Genomic DNA, 19997 nt, shown 5'->3' on the forward strand with positions numbered 1-19997 from the left:
GGCAGTAGGTCCTGTACCCCCTAACACAATTGCTGGGTTAAACACGTCCCCAGTAAAATGCATAACTGTCAATTAAGAGAAATCTCGTAATCTGATCCTTTAGTATATGCAATTTACAGTGGGGACTTAGATACTTTTGCCTCTGGCATGACTGCAATTGAGAAGAGACTTTGTTTTTTGCCTCTCACAGATAAGAAATGTTACTTCATAGTGAGCTCTTGTGTCCATGTGCCACCTCAACCAGATTAACTCCCTTTCTGGCAGGAGTGTGGAGGATGGTGCAGCAATAGGATGATGTAAAGCTCAGGGAGACACACCTCCTTTAAATTGTCCTGCTCTGTGCTCCCTGTTGTCAGAGCAGGACCATGAGGATGCTCCAGGAGTTTTCCAGAGGCAGAAGTTCTCAGTGGCTCAGGGTATTTTCTCTTGGAGTAGCAGTAGAGAAACCACATTTTTTTTAGAAAGTTCTTCTTTTTTTTGTTTTCCAGGGTCCCACTTTTCTATGTGCCTTTCTGAACTGCCCTGCCATGGAGATGTCTCACGACCACCACAGGAACAGCTCCATGTTGCCAACCACTCATCCTCCTGAGCATCTCCACTCCACAGCCCTCCCGGGGCACGACCATGGATCTGACATGATGGCAATGGTGAGTGGGAGAGTCAGCATTAACCAGAGAGCTTCTCCTTGTCTGTGCTTCAGGGTAACGTGTCATCTTAAAGACTGTGCTCTTAAGAACTGGAGATTAAACTGCGCTTTGGAAGGCAGGAAAACCCAGACCCCACTGTGGCTCTTCCGGGGTGAGGCACGAGGGGATGTGAGACATGAACTGGATTTCAGGGCTGGAGATCCTTTGGCAAAACAGTCTTTTCTTGCAAAAACCTTTGCAGCAGCCAGGCTGGGGTGTGCTCTGCAGCCAGCTAAAGGCAGCAGTGCAGAGTGAGCATTTTCCTGCCAGGAGCTCTCCAGGCTGTCAGTGGCAGTGAGAGCCCCAGGCAGCACAGCAGGGTGAGGGGCTGTGACCTGCACCCACCAGCTCTGTGCCCTTTCCCTCCTGAACCTTCGAGCTCACTTTGGGGAGCAAAGTGCTGCCAGGGCTCTTTCCCGTGTTGGCACTGAGGTCCTGGATCCTGCTGCTCCAGCTGACTTTGATTCCAGCAGGTCCAGACTTGTGCATTCTGGCACCACTGAGGCTTTGTGGAGATCCTGCCCAGGGTTTCCATGGAAATGGCCCTAGGATCTGTGTTGTGTGTAACCAGTTCTAGGAACTCTGTCAGCTTTTTCTCCCTTTTCTAAATACTTTTGGAGTGAGTTTGAGATTATTAGAACATATCTCTTTAGGATTAAATTTCAGAAGGAGGGGAGAGAGTGTGTATTTCCCTTTCACATGAGAGTGTTCTCAGGAGGATGTTTTACAAACCTTCAGTTGGAGTTTGCCAGCTCTGTGCCAAGGAGGGAATCAAGAATTGCTGTGCTTATATTGCAACCAGTATCACAACAGAAGAAAGGACTAGAACAGCCTCCCCTCAGTGAGCCTGGCCCAGGTGGAACTCAGAGTCCAGCATTGCTGCTGCTCTCCTTGTAAAGCTCTCCCTGTAATCCCACACCTTAGTATTGGCATCCTCTGGGCCATTATTTTCCATACAAATGTCATTTCTTTACAAATGTCAGGTGTTCAGTGGATAGTTACGAGACCCTGCCTTGCCCTGCAGCTGAAAACTGTGAGTAATTACACAAGATTTTGAATGAATATGGCACATAAATCTGTCAGGAAAGGCAGTGCATAGGCACAGCATCTTATTTAACAGGCTGAGCACAGTTAAGGTGTGTTTTCCCATTCCTCAGTGGCTCCAAGTAACAGGCTCTGGTTCAGCTGCAGTTCTTTGGTTTGTGTGGTTTTTGTTTTAAATGTAAAAATGTTAAATTCATTGGAGAGATGAAAGTGCTCTCTGAAAGCTGTTCGACAGTGATTTCTGCTCTGAGGGTAATGAATGTCTGCTGATCCTCACGGATGCTGAGATGAATCATTAATTCTGAGCTCCAGCAAATAACCTTAATTAAGGAGGGTTCAAACAGCAGTTCCTCTTGCGTGGTCTGTACTTTCCATGTGAAAACCCAGTGTGCAGCTGTGGCCAGCACATGCCAAACTGCCCTGTACGTACCTGGATGGGACATTTATGTCACCTCCAGCTGGCCAGGGGGTCACTGATATCTCCCCTTCCCACAGCACTCACCGTGCAGCCTCAGGAGCCCTTCTCTTCTCCCAGGGGAAGTTGTGGTCCTGCTTTACATCTGATACACCTTGTGGTACCTGTGTTTAGGCCTCTGTTTCCCATGGGATATTAGAAGTTCCATAGGGAAGCAATTCTGCTGGCACAGGGACCAGAGGACTCAGCTGTACAACCCTCCCCTGTGTGAGCTCAAAGGAAGTCCTGGTAGGGAAGGTGCCCTGTACCCAATCCCTGAGAGGATGAGGAGGAAAGGATGAGCTCCATGGAGGCATCCCCAATCCCTGATACTTCTGATGCTGAGGAGAAAAGGAGCTCCAAAAGCAAGAGAAGGCACCTGCCTGTAACAGGTACCGTGGAGGGGCAGTGCCTTCTGCCCAGGGCTGCTCACTGCAACTGGAACCTGGAGCATTATCCCTTTGTGTGTGCTACACTAATTACTGGAGATTCACTACCCTTTCTTCATGTCTCTGTGGTGACCAGCTGAACTGATCTGAGCTCCTGTCGTGGGACAAACCCTGTTGCTGACTCCTCTGAGCTCCATCTGGGATGAGCTGCTCAGGCTCACCTTGGTGTTCTTTGTGTTTTGGGCAGGCCATGACTTTCCACTTCAGCTATGAGAATGTGCCATTGCTGTTCTCTGGACTTACAATCAATTCTCCTGGAGGTTAGTAACACTGTCTTGTCCAGTCCAAACAAAACGTTTGCAATTGGTGTTTAAGGATTAATGTTTCAGGAATTGTTATTTATGCCAAAAATAGAGAGATACGCTGTGTTGAGTCTGGTTTAAATGGCATCTGTGGGGAGAAAGGGAGATTTTATATAATTCAAAAATTGGGTCTTATTAGCAAAAGTGATTGCTGGTTTCACTTCCTGGGTGAAATTCCAGTTAGTGTGTGGATGGAATTCCTGTTTCCCACCTGTCCATGCACACGGTGCCCGACCGGGGCCTGCACAGCTCAACGTGGTTGTTCAGCCACCCAGTGACTCTTGTGACAGGTTTTGTTGCACAGAGACAATGATGTTTCCTCTCTTGTCAGAGATGGCTGGTGCTTTTGTGGCTGTCTTCTTCCTGGCCATGTTTTATGAAGGCCTTAAGATTGCCCGGGAATGTCTGCTCCGGAAATCCCAAGTGAGCATCCGCTACAACTCCATGCCAGTGCCAGGCCCCAACGGCACCATCCTGATGGAGACACACAAAACTGTTGGGTAAGGGTTTCACTGCATTCTAAAGCAAATCCCTCCAGGTGGAACTGGGACAGAAGGAACTTGATGCAGCCAGTACTGAGTGTATTGACAGGCTGGGACACTGGTGGGCACTGGAGGACACTGGGCTTGGCCAACCTCGAGGATGGGGCACAAAAGGAGGAAAGGAGCAGCAAGGAGCCAGATGAGCTTGGGGTTTTTGTGATGAACACATCTGGGGAGTTCCCAGGAACAGAGTTTGGGTGTTACAGGCAGTGATCCTGACAGGCAATACTTATAATGTCTGTTGACAGGTAGTCAAAGCTACTGTGCAGAACAGGAGCCCTTCTGCTTATTGAATGGGGGGTAAAATAAGCTTGGCAAAGTCTGTTTCTCATTAAAAGTTGTGTCCTCCCAGCAATTTCCATGCTTGCTTTGCCAGCAGGCAGCTCTGTGGGGAAAACCTCAGCTCCAGGTTCATGCAGGAGTCCCTGCCCAGGCTGTTGTGACCTTCTCTGCCATCCCATGCCCTCCTTGCTACCCTGGCAGCCTCAGAGCTGAGCATTCTTTGGGAATGGGCATTTCCCAGCTGTCTCCTGTTTGCTGACTGTCGTTTGGGTTTGTGTTCCCAGACAGCAGATGCTGAGCTTCCCCCACCTCCTGCAGACTGTGCTGCACATCATCCAGGTGGTGGTCAGCTACTTCCTCATGCTGATCTTCATGACCTACAACGGGTACCTCTGCATTGCCGTGGCAGCGGGAGCTGGCACCGGGTACTTCTTCTTCAGCTGGAAAAAGGCAGTTGTGGTGGATATCACAGAGCACTGCCATTAACACTGGGTGCTGCCCAGAGGCCTCTCCACCCCCCTGCTCCCTGGAAGTGCAGCCATCCCAAGGACTGGATCATTCCTGAGCTGCAAGAGAATCACGATAAAGAAAAACCCACCGCAGGTTCCTGGCTGGGGTGCAGGGATGTGAGGAGCTGGGCTGTGCTGCTCCCCCTGACTCCCCAGAGTCCCTGGCAGCCCTTCTTGGCCAGGATTTGCTTTATTCTTAGATTATGCTGTGATTGAGATTAGTTGGCTGACAGAAATGTAGAAATTATTCTTTTAAAAAAGAAAACAAAACCATTTTATTTTTAAATTGTAAACGCTCATCAGTGAAGGTTTGATGAACAGCAGGAAAAGCTCAAAGTTGCCCATAGAGCCCTCTGTGTGTGAATGGCTGTTTTAATTTGGTTTTTTTTCAATGTGTACATAATGCCAGGGGAGGGATCACCCTGGCATTGTGGCTTTTGGGGCCAATGACACCTTCTGCTGCAGAAGGACTCAGCCTCTGAGGAAGATTTGGTGCTGCACATCAGACACTCAGGTGTGTCCTGGCAAGGGAGGACTTTGACCCGAGGATGTGACCCGTGTGCTCCAGGGAGTGGATGAACCTGCCCTCCAGGCCCACCAGAGGATGAGTGTTGTCAGTCTGATTTATCCAGCAGCTTTACTCAGCCTCCAGGGAGAACACTGGAGTTTGGCTGCCTTCCCTTCCCAATCATGGAAACACACGGAGCAGACACAGGACAAGTTGTGTATTTACAGGGCAAAAAATTCTAAATAAACCGTTGAACCTACAGGTACTTCATGTGGAACTGCACCAGGATGGATCCAGAGCTAGACTTTGGGGTTACTAAAACTAGTTCTGTAAATGAGGCCAGAGCTGAATAATGATTTCATTACACTAAAGTTAAAATGGCTGGAGAGGGAATTCCTGGATGGAGCTGAAGGCGTTAAACAACCATGTTCCTGTAAAGGAGAGATTTGGGGAAGAGGAGAGGGGAAACACAGGACTACAGCAGCCTTCTCAGGTGAAATTTGGAGCAGCTTGGGCTGGTTAAAAAGTATTCCTGAGCCAGATGACTCCTCTTTGTCCCAACAATCCCACTGTGCCCATGCTGGGGCTGCAGAGCTCTTGCTGAGTGCTGTGAGCTCTGCACATCTCACAGAGCTCTGAGAGGGACAGAACCAGCCCAGGGCAGGTTTTGGGGATCCTGGGGAGCAGCTGTGGTTCAGCACTTGGATATTAAGCTGTTGGTTGGTGTAGGGAATGTGGTGCAAAGCTGGAGTCTTCACTCTCCACAGGATGCCCAGTTTGTGCCTGTAACTGGCTGAAAGGGAAGACATTTGGAATTTGAGAAGGGCACTGAGAACAGGCACCACTTTCAGAGCAGGACTGGTGTCTGGGATGTGCCATGAGAACAGGGAATCCCTCTGGGATGACACAGGAGCATTTTTTCCTCTGGAAATGCTGCTGGTGACTGTTGGCAGCAGCTGTGAGGAAGGGGATCCTTGGAATGGCTTTTTAGGCCAGCAGCATTTCAGGGCAAGGCCATCCCTGCTCCTGGGGGCCCCATGGTGCTGGTGCTGCTCCCTGAGCACAGAGCCCACCCTCTCCACCTTTTGGGAAGGAAATCCATTACTGCTGCTGCCAGCACTGGAATTGCACCTCCTAAACTCAGCCCTCCTGGGTTGATGTCAGATGTTTATTTGGACATCCTGTTTTCTCTGGACAGTGCAAATAGAGACTAAAAGGAGCTGAGTTAAAAGCAGGTTTAGGTTCCTGGTTTCTGGGTGAAAGAGGCAAAGTTATTTTCATGGAAAAATTCTGGCCACCTCCTGGTGAGAGACAGGAAAAACGCTTCCCCAGTCTGGTCTTTGAAGGGAGTTATATCTCTGACAGGCTGCAAACCCACTGGTGCCCTCTGCTCCTGTCACAGGGAAGCCTCTGCTGTGCCCTCCAAGCAATCGTGGCTCTCCATGGGACTGGAAAACTGCCCCTTCCCATCCCTGGGAGAGCTGAGAGCAACGTTAGTGTTTGGCAGAGAAAACTGCCAATCCCTTCCCAGCCCTGGGAGAGCTCAGAGGAAATCCTGGTGTTTGTCAGGGAAAACTGGAGCTGCTAAATGCTTGAGATGTGGGTGATGATGTGGAAGGTTTGCACTGTGGGGCTCGACCCCTGAAGGAGCTCAGAGCCAATGATTCCAGCACTGTTCCCATCGGTTTGTCTGGAAGGAGCTGGAGTTGGTGCCATTACAGGATGGCTGAGCACAGGGAATAGTCAGGATTGGCTTTGTGTGGTGACAGTAATTACTTCATATACCTCTTGCTGTGTCTTTCTTTGAACCACAACCTGCTTGGCCTGACCCTGCTGTCACCTTTCACCACCTTTCCGTGTATCCAAGTGACCAGACTTGAATTCTCTGATTGATCAGAGGTGGATGACTTGGAGATCAGGCTGTGGCTCTTACAGTGTAAATCTGGTTCTTGTTTGCTTCTCTGCCTCGTTCTACATGTAGCACCTGTGCCCTTGGAATTGTTTCCCCCTGGATGAGAACCTCTGCCTTCAAGGGCTCCTCTCCTGCCCCTGCTCACAGCAGAGAGGACACAGCTTTGCCTGCTCTGACATTACCCCCAAACATGCTACATGTGTGTTGACACAGGAATTGCATGTCCTCAGTCTCCTAACCATGACAGCCCTCACCTCCCTGTTACCAGGACACCTTTAAATTCAGGCAGCACAGAGGCTGAATTTAAATTTTTAGCTTGGGAGCCTGCCAGGGCAAAGCCATCCCTGCTCCTGGGGGCTCCATGGGGCTGCTGCTGCTGCCTGAGCACAGAGCCCACCCTCAGCACCCTCTTGGGAAGGAAATCCATTACTGCTGCTGCCAGCACTGGAATTGCACCTCCTAAAGGCAGCCCTCCTGGGTTGATGCCAGCTGTTCATTTGGACATCCTGTTTTCTCTGGGCAGTGCAAAAAGAGACTAAAAGGAGCTGAGTTAACAGCTCTATGTGCCTAAAAAGCTAAAAAAAAAAAAAATCTCCTTTTTTCCAGTATGACAGGGAAGTGCCACTGACCTCAGTGACAGGAGTCTCCCAGGTGGCTGGCAGGTGCTCCAGCTGCCTCCCACAGCCTGTCTGGAGCACTGGGAGCCCCGGGATGCCCAGGGAAGGTGTGGAGGGAAGTGGCTGTGTCCTCCCTGCTCCTGGGCTCACTGCCCAAGGCACAGCTGGGGAAGGGACGTGCCCTGTCCGTGTGTCCTTGCCTGCTGGGGCTGTGCTTTCCTTAGCTCAGTGTGACAGTCCAGAGGAGCCACCTCCCTGTGTCCCAACCTCCCCCTTCCCACCAGATCCCACTGGCTGTGTGTTGCCAGCCCTGTGCTTTGGCAGAGCCTGAGCAAAGCCTGACCTCCCTGTGGGTGGGATCTGCTCTGGAGCAGCCCCAGCCCCTCTGCTGCCCAAATTTAAGGTTGTCCTGTAACGCAGGGAGCTGAGGGCTCTACTGGCTGTAAGACCTGAGGACAGTAAATTCCTGTTGACACACATGTATCATCTTGGGCTGTGATGTCCCGTGCCTGTTGTGTCCCTGATGTTTGGTCTCCACACGCTGTGCCTCTGGATTATCATCCTGCAGGGAGCACAGAATATCCAGCTGTGTCCCTCAGCTGGCTTTTGTTGTTTTCCTTTCAGTGCCTTTTGAGTTTGTCTGGAGCCAGTCCCACCAAACCCAGCAGGATTTCTAGTTTTGTTTACAGTGGACTGTCATTTTTGGTTTTGCTCTTGCTCTTTGTGGAGGTAACTCGTCTGATGTTACTGTGAATATCAAGAATTCCCTGTATATAATTAACCAATAAACTAGATTGCATTTTACTGGGGTGGGGGTGTGTTTTGGAGACAATCCTCAGTGCCCTCCTCAGAGGGAGCAGCAGGGCCCAGTGTCCCTGTTCAGGGGGTGGGAATGAGGAGCAGAGTCCTCTGGGCCTGAGCAATTCGCCCTGGAGCTGCTGGAATGGGAATGTGGGAAGTCACTGATGCTGAGTTTCTGTTTGTTCCAGCCCAGTCACACTTTGCAGGTGATGGAGAGAGGAGTTGGTGTCTCACAGACCTGCCTTCCCTAGACAGGGAAGAATCCAGGACAGGAATTCAGGGAGCTGTAACAACCTCCTGAGGTGTTGCCCTCTCAGACTGGGCCCTGCTGGGAATGCCAGGACAGCAGAGAACCCCCCATCATTCCATGTGGTGTCAGACAGGAAAGGCAGCTCTGCTCCAGGCCAGGCTGTGGCTCTTCCCAGCTAGAAAATAAACATTTAAGTTCTGTACATTTGGGGCATCTACAACACGTGAGGCCTGAGTGTAACTAAAATCCAGTTTGGAGCATTGCTTGGGACACTGAAAAACCAGAACTGGAGCTGTCCTGGAAAATTCTAGAAAACAGCTCCTAAATTCCCTGTGAGTGTCCTGGTGAAGGTCCCAGGGCTGCAGGGAGCAGTTTCCTAAACACCACCATCTGCTCAGATTTTATAAGTTGGTTCCTTCAGGTCCCCACACTCTGTGCCACTCTGTCCCCTCCTCTGTGGGGCTCTGCCCCCAGTCTCACCTTCCAGAGCCCAGGCACTGATGGGGGTAAATCCAGGGATGTGCTGAAAAAATCACTCTGCCTTTGGGCTTTTCATCCATAAGGAAATACTTGGTGACTTTTGATCCAAGCAGCAACAGTCCCTGGGGCTCCATTCCCAGGGTGACAAACCAGGGCAGCTGAGGTGACACAGAGGTGGAAGGAGGAACTGTAAAGGAAAAACTGCTTAGTCAGGAAACATGGGATATCATTCCATCATATCCATGTGCCCAGTGCAGCATCCAGATGTGCAGCCATTCCCTGCTCAGGGCCCAGCTGTGACACGGACTGGGCCCTGAGCACACGTTTAACAGACACACGGGATTCTTTCCTGCCTCCTCAGGAGAGGGCAGGGCAGCACCTGGAAGCAGAGCCTGAGCACCGAGAGCTGTGGCACTGCTGCCTTCAACCCAAATCACCCATCAGACACCTCCCAGGACCTTCCCCTTGGTGGGCAGGGCTGGAGGTTCCCATGGAACATCCCAGGAGCTGGTTTAGGATCCGCAGATCACCCGATCCCCGAGGATCCTCCCGCAGGGTTTTACCTCCAGGTGTTCCCATTTCCAGCAGTGCTTAACAATTAACACGATTTAACAATCGTGTGCTTGTTATGATGATTTTTTTTTTTAAAAAGGACGTGTTTATTTAAAACAAAACACTGGGCCAAGAGGGGCGTTCATGGGTGTGTTAACCGAACTTAAAAAACTAAGGCAACCGAAAAGGGAGAGCGCCGAGGGGGGAGGGCGAGGCCCCTCCGGGCGGCGCTGCGGCCCCGGCTCAGAACTCGAAGGTGCCGAAGTGCGCGGTCCGCCCGCCGGCCTTGGGCTGCGGTTTGTACCCGATGCGCTCATTGATGAGCTGCTCGCGGCTCTTGTGCTCCGTGCCCAGCGCGAGCGCCGCCGCCTCCTCCCCGCCCGCCGCCGCCTCCGCCTCGTCGCGCTGCTTCCTGCGGCCCTGCGGGCGAACGGGCCGGTCAGGGCCGGGGGGCGCGCCCGGGGAGCGTCGCGCCCGGCCCCGCGCGCACCTCCAGCTCCTTCCGCACGCTCTCGAACTCCTCGATGTCGTCCAGCTTCAGCTCCAGCCGCGTCGGCTTCCGACGGAGCATCGCGACCGGCGACAGCGGCCCCGGGATCGGGATCAGCCCCGGGACCAGCCCGAGCGCTCCCGCCCTCAGCGCTCCCGCCACTCCTCCCGGTGTGCCCCGCGTGTCCCGCCCTTAGCGGGCAATGCACCTCCCGGCATGCCTCGCGCGTCCCGCCCTCCGCGCCATGCCTCCCGGCGTGCCTTGCGCGTTCCGCCCTTAGCGGGCAATGCATTTCCCGGCGTGCTCCGCGCGCCCCGTGCTCAGCCCTCCCCGCCACACCTCCCGGCGTGCCTCGCGCGTGCCGCTGCCCGCCCGCCCTGCCGCGCCTCCCGGCGTGCCCCGCGCGTCTCGCCCTTAGCGGACAACGCGCCTCCCGGCGTGCTTCGCGCTCAGCGCTCCCCGCCACACCTCCCGGCGTGCACCGCGCGACCCGGAAGTGCCCGTGAGACGCTGGATACCGTGCGCGTCCAGTCCCATTCCCGTCCCATTTTCTGTTCTTTTCCCGTTTTCCCGTGCTGTTCCCGGTCCCGTTCCCGCCATGGCCGCCGCGCGGGCTCCGGCGGCGCGAGCCGGCGCCCGGCCCCCCGAGGTGGGTGTGTCCGGGACGCGGGGGCGGCCCCGGGCCCGTTCCCCGCATGTGGCAGCGGCACAGCGGGAGGGGCCGCGCGGGGGTCGCGGCGGCTGCTGCCCTGTGGGGTTTGCGGAGCCGCCGGAGCCGTTCAAAAGGCCGGGGCCGGAGCGCTCGCGTGTTTTCCTGAGTGTTTTTCCGAATCCTTTAATTTTTCCGAGGGGTTGTGCCGCCTCTCGGCGGGGGAAGGAGCTGGGCACTGCTCACCTGCACCCGCCTTCCAGGAGCTCGGGTTCGGCTGTGCTGGGGCTCAGTGGGAGGAGGAGAAGCCTCGTGTTCTAAAGCTTCGTCAAAAAATAAATCCCGCAGAGCCTTAAACCCGAGCTCCGTGCAGATAATAAACAAGGATGGATGCAGTTTAACGTGGCATTATACTTTTGCCCTTGGGACATAAATAACTTCACTGTCCAGGGGTTGCTCCATCCCTGGAAATGTCCAAGGCCATGTTGGAGCCACCTGGTCAAGTGGAAGGTGTCCCTGCTCTTGGCAGGGGTGGAATGAGATGAACTCTAAGTTCCCTCTCAACCCAACCCAGTGTGATTCCATGAAACCCCATTCCAGGGCCTCTCCATGTTTCACACACCATTTTCCCTGGCACAGCCAGGCTGTTTGTTGTCTCTTTGTACCCAAACTTGTCATGTCCCTGCAGCCCCCCAAGGCCAAGCCCACCGAGGAGGGCGATGCCCCCCCAGCCAAGAGAGCCCCGATCTTCTATGGGAGCCTGGAGGAGAAGGAAAGGGAGAGACTGGCCAAGGGGGAGTCAGGGCTGCTGGGCAAGGAGGGCATGAAGGCTGCCCTGGAGGCTGGGAACATCAACATCAGCAGTGGTGAGGATGGAAACACCCTTTGTTTTATTCCCTTCGTGAAATGTGACACTTCCAAATGCCTGTTGTTGTTCCTCCTGCCAAATGTGACACTTCCCAACATCTCTGGGCACCATCTCAGAGCAGGAACAGGATGGGCACCTTGGATCTTCCCATGTGGGAGGAATCCAGTGGCAGAGCCCTGGAACAGCTGCCCAGGGAGGTGTGGAGTGTCCCTCTCTGGGGACATCCCAAACCCACCTGGATGTGTTCCTGTGTCACCTGCTGTGGGTGTCCCTGTATGGGCAGAGGGGTTGGGCTGAGTGGGCTCCAGAGGGCCCTTCCAGCCTGAGCCATCTGTGATCCAGTGATTCTGTGATCCTGTATTCCCCTGTTTCTCCCTGTGCTCCCTGGCGGCTTCCCTGTGATCCTGAGATCCTTGGTGTCTCCCCTGTGCTCCCTGTGTTCCCTGCTGGCTCCCCTGTGCTCCCTGGTGGCTCTGTGTGATCCCTGCTGTCTCCCTGTGTTCCCTGCTGGCTCACTGGTGGCTCCTCTGCGCTCCCTGATGTCCCCCCTGTGCTCCCTGGTGGCTGCCCTGTGATTGTTATCCTGTGCTCCCTGGTGTCTCCCCCGATCCCTGGTGTCTCCCTGGTGTCCCCCTGTGCCCAGCTGCATTTTCTCTGTGCCAGGGGAGGTGTTTGACCTGGAGGACCACCTGAGCGAGCGCCAGGCCGAGGTGCTGGCGGAGTTCGAGCGGCGGAAGCGCGCGCGGCAGATCAACGTGTCCACGGACGACGCCGAGGTCAAGGCCTGCCTGAGGGCCCTGGGGGAGCCCATCACCCTCTTTGGAGAGGGGCCTGCAGAGCGCAGGGAGAGGTGCTGTGTCTGCTGGGGGCACTCCGTGGCTACCACGTTCCTGCTGTTTTTCTGGGAGAGCTGGGGGTGTTCAGCCCGGGGAGGAGAAGGATCCAGGGAGACCCCTTCAGTGCCTGAAGGGGCTCTAAGAGAGCTGGAGAGGGACTTGGGACAGGACAAGGGAAAATGGCTTCCCAGTGCCAAAGGGCAGGGTTAGATGGGATATTGGGAAGAAGGAATTGTTCCCTGTAAGGGTGGGGAGGCCCTGGCACAGGTTGCCCAGAGAAGCTGTGGCTGCCCCATCCCTGGAAGTGTCCAAGGCCAGGTTGGACGGGGCTTGGAGCAACCTGGGCAGGTGGAAGGTGTCCCTGCCCATGGCAGGGGGTGAATGGGATGATCTTTAAGGTCCCTCCCAAGCCAAACCAGTCCGTTACTCTATTCTAAAAACCCCAAGGCAGAAGGAAGGTCTCACTGATGATTTGTCAGGTGAGCTGAGGAATCACTGACTAAATCCAACTTCATGTGTTTCTTCCCAGGTTGAGAAACATCCTCTCAGTGGTCGGCACAGACGCATTAAAGAAGACCAGGAAAGATGATGACAGGTCAAAAAAGTCCAAAGAAGAGGTGAGGGGGTCTCCTGTCCTCTCAGAGTTGAGGGAGAGATCTGGTCTCTGGTAGGTCCAGGCCTCCTGATTTTGGTCAGTGTGTGGATTCTCATGCCATCCCTTCAGGCCTTTCTTGTGTTTTCCCTTTTAGCAGACCTGTGGCAATGTTTGGTCTCAGTGAGGAGCACCAAGTGTGGTTTGCACTCCCAGGCCAAGTTCTGAGCTGCACTCAGTGTGCAAACCAGGAGAGCAGGTGTTTGGGCTCTCACTCACCATAGCAAGTTCTTTATTCTTGGTTGTCTTCAAACTTGGGAAGAAAAAAATATGTTCCTTTGCTGCATCTCTTTCTGCCTTTGATTGTTCTTTCTGCCTCTGTCTCTCTTCTGAGTCCATTTTCCCTTATTATTTTTGAGCTGTGCTTTGAGAAATAATTTCTACAGCTCTGGGCTCTCTTTACTGGGTGATGTGTAAAACAGGAGTTATGTGTCAGTAAGTCCAACCCAATCAGTGTTCAGTTGGAATGTTCCTGGCAGTGTGTCAGGATCGGATCCATAGGGCAGAGACTGTGGTTTATCTCTCTTAATCCCTTTTTCTGGGGCTTATACTGATGCATAATGGCCTTAAAAAGGGGCCAGAGCCCAGCAGGGTTTGGGAGCAGGTGCTGTGAGGAGGCAGCTGAGGGGAGTGAGTGGAGGAGCTTTTCCATCACTTTTATTCCTGTTTTTACAGTATCAGCAAACCTGGTACCACGAGGGCCCACGGAGTCTGAAAACAGCCAGGCTGTGGCTGGCAAACTACTCCCTGCCCAGGTGAGAGGGAACTGCACAAATGAGGAGGGACATGCAGCCATTTGTCAGCTCCAAGGGCTGATCCCACTGTGGGTACCACTGGAAAGCCAGGGAGTGGGGAGCACACACTGGGAAGCAACTCCAGAGAGCCCAGAGCTTGAACTGTCAGGGACTGATCCAGCATTAGCCCAGTCTGGGGGAGGAGGAGGAGGAGGGCAGGGCCTGTTTGGAGAGCAGGGAAGGGGGAATGCAGGGAAAGGGGAATGCAGGGAAGGGGCTCAAACCTCCCCTGTGCTGTTCCCAGGGCAGCGAAGCGGCTGGAGGAGGCCCGGCTGCTCAAGGAGATTCCCGAGGCCACCAGGACATCCCAGAGGCAGGAGCTGCACAAATCCCTGCGGGTATGTTGGGCACTGCCCCCCTGCTGTGATCCTGCAGAGAGCTCAGCAGGAACTGAGCTGCCCCAGGTGCACCCTGGTCTCTGAACTGTTGGGAAGCTCCGCTTTTCCTCTCTCCCGTGTCTGTGTAAAGCACGTTCTGACTCCTGCACGGTGATCCAGGGAGATGGATTTTGTCCCTGTGCATGGCAGAGGGATCAGAGACATCCCTGCCTTGCCTTGCTACTTGGCTGTGAAGCTAAAGGAATGTATTCCTGGCTTTGGCTGGGTTTGGCTGGCTGGGAAGGGACATAAAAACCCAGCTCTGTGGGGCAGAGCATGGCTGGGATGACTCCCAGGTGCCCTTTCCGAGCACACTAAGCCAGATTCCCAGCTTAACCAAGCAGAGGCTCAGGCACAGCGTGTGCTGCCCCCCTAATCCTGTTTACTCCAGAGCCATCAGCTGCCAGAGGATTTGCTTCTCCCCTCCATGCCCTGCACTGCCTGTCCATCTGTCTGGTTGGATTCCTTGGATGAGTTGTGGAAAGAGGCCAAACTCCAGGCAGTTCTGTGTCAGGGCTGCAGAGCTGGGGGCTGTGGGGACAGGTACCATGGGTGGCCCTGGGGGGCTGAGCTGAGCCCCCAGGCCATGCTGGCTCCCCTGGGCCAGGCTGGCCTTGGCCCTCCCGTGTGGAGCTGCAGTGGCTCCGAGGCAGCTCCTCCCTTGGAATGTGACTTTCCAGGGGCCTCTGCCTCCTCCTGCACACATTTGGCTCCATCACCTCAGGCTTTGGCTTTGGCTGGGCCTTGCTCTGGGCTGGCTGTACTCCAGTCATTGATTGTTTTCTTTGTGTTTTCACAGTCCCTCAATAACTTCTGCAGCCAGATCGGGGACGATCGCCCACTGTCCTACTGCCACTTCAGCCCCAACTCCAAGCTCCTGGCCACAGCCTGCTGGTGAGATCTCTGTGGCTGCACTGCTTTAGGGGCTGGATGAGCACAGGAGGGAAGGACAGGGGTGTTCTTGGAGGTTTGGGAATCGTGAGAGTCCAGAAATGTTTTTATTTCCTATTCTGAGCTCTTGTCGCTTTGTTTTAGAGCTGAGCAGAGATTTCAGTCTGAGCCTGTTGGTTTCTGTGCTGGTTGCCCAAAGTGTGTTGCTGTTTCAGTCACTGCAGAACCCTCAGAGTGGCTTTGCAGCTCTGTTTCATCTGTTCCTTGACATTCCTGTCTCCACTGACATCCATTCCTCGTGTTCCACAGGAGTGGGCTGTGCAAGCTGTGGTCTGTGCCCGACTGCAACCTGGTTCACACCTTGCGAGGTACGAGCAGCCCTCACTGAGGCTCTTGGCTTGGTGCTTTTGTTCCTCTCTGGGCTGAGCTCCCACATCTGAATTACTTTGTGACTCAAAATATCCGATTTTGGCAGATTTCTTTCCTACTGAGAGCATCACTGGGGCTTGGGAGCCTGGGAATGTGTCAGATAATCAGGAGGGAGAGCTGGGGTTTAGCTCAGACCTTCAGCCCTGAGTTTGCTGTTTCTGATTCTGAACAGTCTCTTGTTTGGTTTCAAAACCTGGATTTGATTTTTGAGTTATAAACACCAGCAGTTTTGGGCAGGTCACTTGACAACAGTGAGGTTCTTTGAGCAGTGGTCACAACTTGGACTAAATACAAACGTGAGCACAGATCTCCTGATTCATATGTTGAATTTTCACTGCCCTTTGAGTGTTACAAACCTCAGTGTTTTATACTCTGACCTGGGGCTACTGGAAGTGCAGTTTGGCTGTTGGCAGGAGAGGTGTGACTGGGGGTTTCAGGGCATTGAGGACACAGGGAAAGTGTTCACTGGCTCCTGGCTCTTCAGTAACAAGGAAATGCTGCTTTTCTGAAGAACCAGCCAAGATCACAGGGCAGATTCTGAATTTTGGTTTTCCTTTCCCTTCAGGACACAGCACCAACGTGGGAGCAGTTGTGTTCCACCCCAAAGCCACCGTGTCCCTGGACAAGAAGGATGTCAGCCTGGCCTCGTGTGCTGCTGATGGCTCTGTCAAACTCTGGAACCTGGAAAGGTCAGAACCATTCCAGACAGACACAGGTGCAGCATTGCTGCTCTGGGGTTTATCTGTGTTCCTGAACATCAGACACTGACCATCCTCCTGCAAATATGAACTCTTCTTGTGGCTATCCCAGTGCCTCAGTATGTGCCACCTCTTCCCTGGGAAGAGAGATCACCCTGGTTAGGGAGTCAGGGTGAGGGAGATTGAAAGGAATTGAGTCAGAATTGCTGCTGGGCCTTGGTGAACTGCTGGGGGGGATGGATGGGAGGCTTGGGGATTGTATCATTCTGACCTTTCGTTCAGGAGAAAATTTCCCCTCTCAGATATTAAGAAATGAACTTTTGAGCGATTGGAAAGCACCAGGGTTCGGAGAGGGGCTGACCAAACACACAGCCAGGCACAAAAGCTTCAGCCTGTGCTGAAAAGCAGTGGCTGTCCTTGCACAGTGTAGTTTTGGCAGATGGGCAGCATCTCAGGCCTGTGAGGAGGAGACTGGTGGAGGTACTGAGCCCCAGCATCAGCTGCAGAGCACCCAGGAAGGGCAGGCAGCTCCCACACTCCCAGTTGTTTATCCTTGGCTGAAAATCACCATTTCTAGCAGCAGAAGTGCCCTGTGCAAAGGGCCAGGGGGTCGTTGGCCTCATGTGATCACATCTCTTAATTAACTAGTGGAAAGAAACTTAACTGCTGTTTGGGTCATCTGCTGAAGGCTCCTGACCTGCTGCCTCTCATTTTGGGAGAATAAATGTTCACCCCATCCCACCTCCCTGCAATCCCTCAGAACAGCAGGATTTGCTGCAGTTTGGGATGTTCTCTGTGTTCTCAGTAAACTCTCAGCAGCTCAGGTAGTTGGTGGTTTGTTTCTGCACTTCCAAAGTGCTAATGACAAGGGAGTTTTTAATTTTCCAGAATAATAATCACCATCATCATCCCAGGAGAACTTCATAACCAAGAGGAGTGGATAGAGGGTTCCACTCAGAGCTTTAGGAGCGGGAACCAAAGGCAAATTACAGAGTTTCTACATTTGTGATGTTCATGTCCGGTTTGATTTGATCAGCAGATCTTTTGCTGCCTCACAATGTGTTTGCAAAGGCCTGGCACCTCTGGCCAGTGCCCAAGGGGTTGTTGTGTGTTTCAGTGATGAGCCCATGGCAGATATCGAAGGACACAGCATGAGAGTGGCCCGTGTGATGTGGCACCCGTCGGGGAGGTTCCTGGGCACCACCTGGTATGGACACTTGGGGATTTGCTTCCAGCATGACCATGGGCTGTCCCACTGGTGGCCCAGTGGTGCCAGGGCTCGTCCACAGCAGAGCCTGGCACGGGCAGGGCTTGGCCATTCCTGACTACAGCTGGGCTTGTTGCAGTGTCAGTAACAGCAGGTCACAGGGATTCCTTTCCCTGCCTCTGTGTGAGACACTGTTGGTGCCCAGCTGGAAATAAAATGCCCCCAGAGTTAGTGAAATATCCTTTATTCTCCTTGGAGATACATGGAGTCCAGAGGAAACGACCTGCAGTTGTGCCAGGGGAGGTTTAGGTTGGATATTGGGGAAAATTTCTTCAGGGAAAGGGTTGTCCAGCCCTGGCACAAACTGCCCAGGGCAGTAGGGGAGTCACGACTGGATGTGTCCCAAAAACATGGAGATGTGGCAGCTGGGGACATGGGTTAGTGGTGAGCACGGCAGTGCTGGGGGAATGGTTGGACTTGATGATCTTGGAGGGCTTTTCCAACCTTAGTGACTCCATGATTTATCTGACAGCTGCCTTGTTTCTGCAGCTACGATCACTCGTGGCGCCTGTGGGACCTGGAGGCCCAGGAGGAGATCCTGCACCAGGAGGGGCACAGCAAGGGGGTCTATGACATCGCCTTCCACACCGACGGCTCCCTCGCCGGCACCGGGTGGGTTGGCCTGGGACTGGGGCTGGGTGGGACGTGTTACCAAGGGTTTGGTGCTGACCAGAGATTTCTGCTGGAGGAATGGCTTCCCACTGCCAGAGGGCAGGGTTGGGTGGGATATCGTGGAGAAATTCTTCCCCGTGAGGGTGGTGAGGGGCTGGGATGGAATTCCCGTGGCTGACCCATCCCTGGAAGTGTCCAAGGCCAGGTTGGATGGGGCTTGGAGCAATCTGGGATCGTGGAAGGTGTCCTTGCCCATGGCAGAGGGGTAGAATGAGATGATCTTTAAGGTCCCTCCCAACCCACCCCATCCTGTGACTGTGATTCCAGTGGCCTGGATGCCTTTGGCCGGGTGTGGGACCTGCGCACAGGGCGCTGCATCATGTTCCTGGAAGGTCACCTGAAGGAGATCTACGGGATTAACTTCTCCCCAAATGGGTAAGAAGGGAGCTGGTGAGGTTTACATGGGAGCTCCGAGTGCAAACCCCCTTCCCCAAAAACTGCCCTTCCTCCTCCCGGGCAGGTACCACGTGGCCACGGGCAGCGGTGACAACACCTGCAAGGTGTGGGACCTGCGGCAGAGGAAGTGCATCTACACCATCCCTGCCCACCAGAACCTGGTCACCGGCGTCAGGTTTGAACGTGAGTGTCTGGTGTCCTGATCCCTGCCCCTCCAGAGCAGCTCCAGCCACACCTGCAGGGCAAGAAGGGCCTGTGCTGGTGAGCTGAGCTTTGCCGTGTTTTTATTTGCAACCCCTTTCCTCCTCTTCTGCAGCCAACCACGGGAACTTCCTGCTCACGGGCGCCTACGACAACACGGCCAAGATCTGGACCCACCCTGGCTGGTCCCCTCTGAAGACACTGGCAGGGCACGAGGGGAAGGTGATGGGCCTGGACATCTCCCTGGATGGGCAGCTCATTGCCACCTGCTCCTACGACAGAACCTTCAAGCTGTGGACAGCTGAGTAGCTCAGAAGGGCTGGTTATGAACTGGGTTAATGGTTTTCAATTGCTTTTTTATATTAAAAAAAACCCCCAGGAATCAGCAGTTCCAACATGTGTCCAGCAGCTGCAGTCACAGCTGCTCTGGGGGTCAGGTGTGTTTGAAGCACCAGTGTTGGCCAGGGCTTGGCTGGAGTCAGCTCTTGGGTGATGTTTTCCCACTTTTAGGACTGGTTTTATAGTGCAGACACCACTTCCTGCTGTAACTTGGAGATGATCCATCTGCTGCCCCCCTCCCTCCCAAGCCAGGCTCCCAGGTGGAGGACACACAGGTGTCCTCCAGCCTGTGTTAAACATTTGCAGTCCCCACAGAGCACCTCAGGGTTGGTGTGTGGTGCAGTCTCTGTTCCTGCCCTTCTGACCTTCCTGTTCCTGAGCCTTTGGTACAGTCTGCCTGCAGACTGGAGTTGTATTTAGGGACAGGCAGAGGAGCTGTCAGAGGGGGAGGTGATGCCCCCTTCCCCTGCCTCAGCAGGGGTGTCCCTGGATGGTGTCCCTGCATCCCCTTGGATTCACTCAGGGGATATGAGTGAAAAATGTCCCCTAAGGCCAGGGAGGTTTTTCTTTCCCTTGTACCACCTCGTGTCCCACTCCTTGGGCTGTCCCATGGACTGGGAGTTGCAAATCCCTGTGGGCATTTCCTGTTTCAGTTCTGCTGTGTCTCACCCGAGGTGATACAAAGGTCATTCAGTGTAGGATTGTCTTGTTCTACCTTACTCTGTGGGGAGCTTTCCTACTTCTTGTTTGTTCTTTAAATTGAGGTTTTGCAAATGTTTTGTCCTGGAAAATCAAAGCACGTTTTGGATGCGCATCCTGGGCTCTGACTTAAGGAATGGAGAAATTACAGGAATTTCACAAAACACAGTTTGATTCCTGTCTGCTGTTGTAAAAAACAGCTGAGGAGAGGTGAGGACATGGGGTTTGTTCAGCCTGGAGAAGGGGAGGCTGAGGGGAGACCTCAGGGGTCTGCAGGTTCCTCATGGGGGGCAGCTCTGATCTCTGCACCCTGTGAGCAGTGACAGCACCCAGGGAATGGCTGGAGCTGTG

General features: G+C 53.8%; 3 protein-coding genes across 9 annotated transcripts in view; 2 read left to right on the plus strand and 1 right to left on the minus strand.

Annotated features, from left to right (window-relative positions):
- The window catches only part of SLC31A1 (solute carrier family 31 member 1), a 27125-nt gene extending 19016 nt beyond the window's left edge, over window positions 1-8109 (plus strand). For all 4 annotated transcript variants that reach the window (XM_032708255.1, XM_032708253.1, XM_032708254.1 and 1 more), the window contains exons 2-5: window positions 489-647; window positions 2821-2893; window positions 3267-3435; window positions 4044-8109. In XM_032708255.1, the coding sequence (XP_032564146.1) occupies window positions 528-647; window positions 2821-2893; window positions 3267-3435; window positions 4044-4245 (564 nt within the window). In that variant the 5' untranslated portion in view covers window positions 489-527 and the 3' untranslated portion in view covers window positions 4246-8109. The remainder of the gene's footprint in view (window positions 1-488; window positions 648-2820; window positions 2894-3266; window positions 3436-4043) is intronic.
- CDC26 (cell division cycle 26) lies at window positions 8102-10115 on the minus strand. 3 transcript variants are annotated; one of them, XR_004360570.1, is made up of 4 exons: window positions 9879-10115; window positions 9693-9808; window positions 8837-9023; window positions 8102-8531 (listed from the first exon to the last, which is right to left on the minus strand). XR_004360570.1 is itself a non-coding variant. In XM_032708257.1 (3 exons), the coding sequence occupies exons 1-3, from the start codon at window positions 9957-9959 to the stop codon at window positions 8909-8911; spliced, it is 312 nt and encodes a 103-aa protein (XP_032564148.1). In that variant the 5' UTR covers window positions 9960-10114; the 3' UTR covers window positions 8102-8908. The 3 variants fall into 3 exon arrangements, 2 of the variants coding, with proteins under 2 accessions (XP_032564148.1, XP_032564149.1); XM_032708257.1 differs by having other exon boundaries at window positions 8102-9023; window positions 9879-10114; XM_032708258.1 differs by lacking the exons at window positions 8102-8531; window positions 8837-9023 and having other exon boundaries at window positions 9457-9808; window positions 9879-10099.
- A 260-nt stretch (window positions 10116-10375) lies between these two features.
- PRPF4 (pre-mRNA processing factor 4) lies at window positions 10376-19761 on the plus strand. 2 transcript variants are annotated; one of them, XM_032708302.1, is made up of 14 exons: window positions 10376-10527; window positions 11216-11393; window positions 12059-12245; window positions 12761-12848; window positions 13559-13638; window positions 13922-14015; window positions 14854-14948; window positions 15255-15313; window positions 15940-16063; window positions 17190-17279; window positions 17829-17951; window positions 18279-18386; window positions 18472-18590; window positions 18724-19761. In XM_032708302.1, the coding sequence occupies exons 1-14, from the start codon at window positions 10477-10479 to the stop codon at window positions 18915-18917; spliced, it is 1590 nt and encodes a 529-aa protein (XP_032564193.1). In that variant the 5' UTR covers window positions 10376-10476; the 3' UTR covers window positions 18918-19761. The 2 variants fall into 2 exon arrangements, with proteins under 2 accessions (XP_032564193.1, XP_032564192.1); XM_032708301.1 differs by lacking the exon at window positions 10376-10527 and having other exon boundaries at window positions 10991-11393.
- Window positions 19762-19997: the final 236 nt, after the last annotated feature.

Source organism: Chiroxiphia lanceolata, chromosome 21 (assembly GCF_009829145.1).
Source record: "Chiroxiphia lanceolata isolate bChiLan1 chromosome 21, bChiLan1.pri, whole genome shotgun sequence".
NCBI lineage: Eukaryota > Metazoa > Chordata > Aves > Passeriformes > Pipridae > Chiroxiphia > Chiroxiphia lanceolata.

What these genes read in the sequence shown, in the direction of transcription:
- CDC26 (XM_032708257.1), bottom strand. Translation starts at nt 9,959, where the DNA reads ATGCTCCGTCGGAAGCCGACGCGGCTGGAGCTGAAGCTGGACGACATC. An exon ending in GCGTGCGGAAGGAGCTGGAG is followed by an intron (nt 9,809 to 9,878) that starts GTGCGCGCGGGG and finishes GTTCGCCCGCAG; the next exon opens with GGCCGCAGGAAGCAGCGCGA. An exon ending in CTCATCAATGAGCGCATCGG is followed by an intron (nt 9,024 to 9,692) that starts GTACAAACCGCA and finishes TTTCCTTTACAG; the next exon opens with TTCCTCCTTCCACCTCTGTG.
- PRPF4 (XM_032708301.1), top strand. Translation starts at nt 11,069, where the DNA reads ATGAACTCTAAGTTCCCTCTCAACCCAACCCAGTGTGATTCCATGAAA. An exon ending in AAACTCTGGAACCTGGAAAG is followed by an intron (nt 16,064 to 17,189) that starts GTCAGAACCATT and finishes TGTGTGTTTCAG; the next exon opens with TGATGAGCCCATGGCAGATA. An exon ending in GGCTCCCTCGCCGGCACCGG is followed by an intron (nt 17,952 to 18,278) that starts GTGGGTTGGCCT and finishes CTGTGATTCCAG; the next exon opens with TGGCCTGGATGCCTTTGGCC.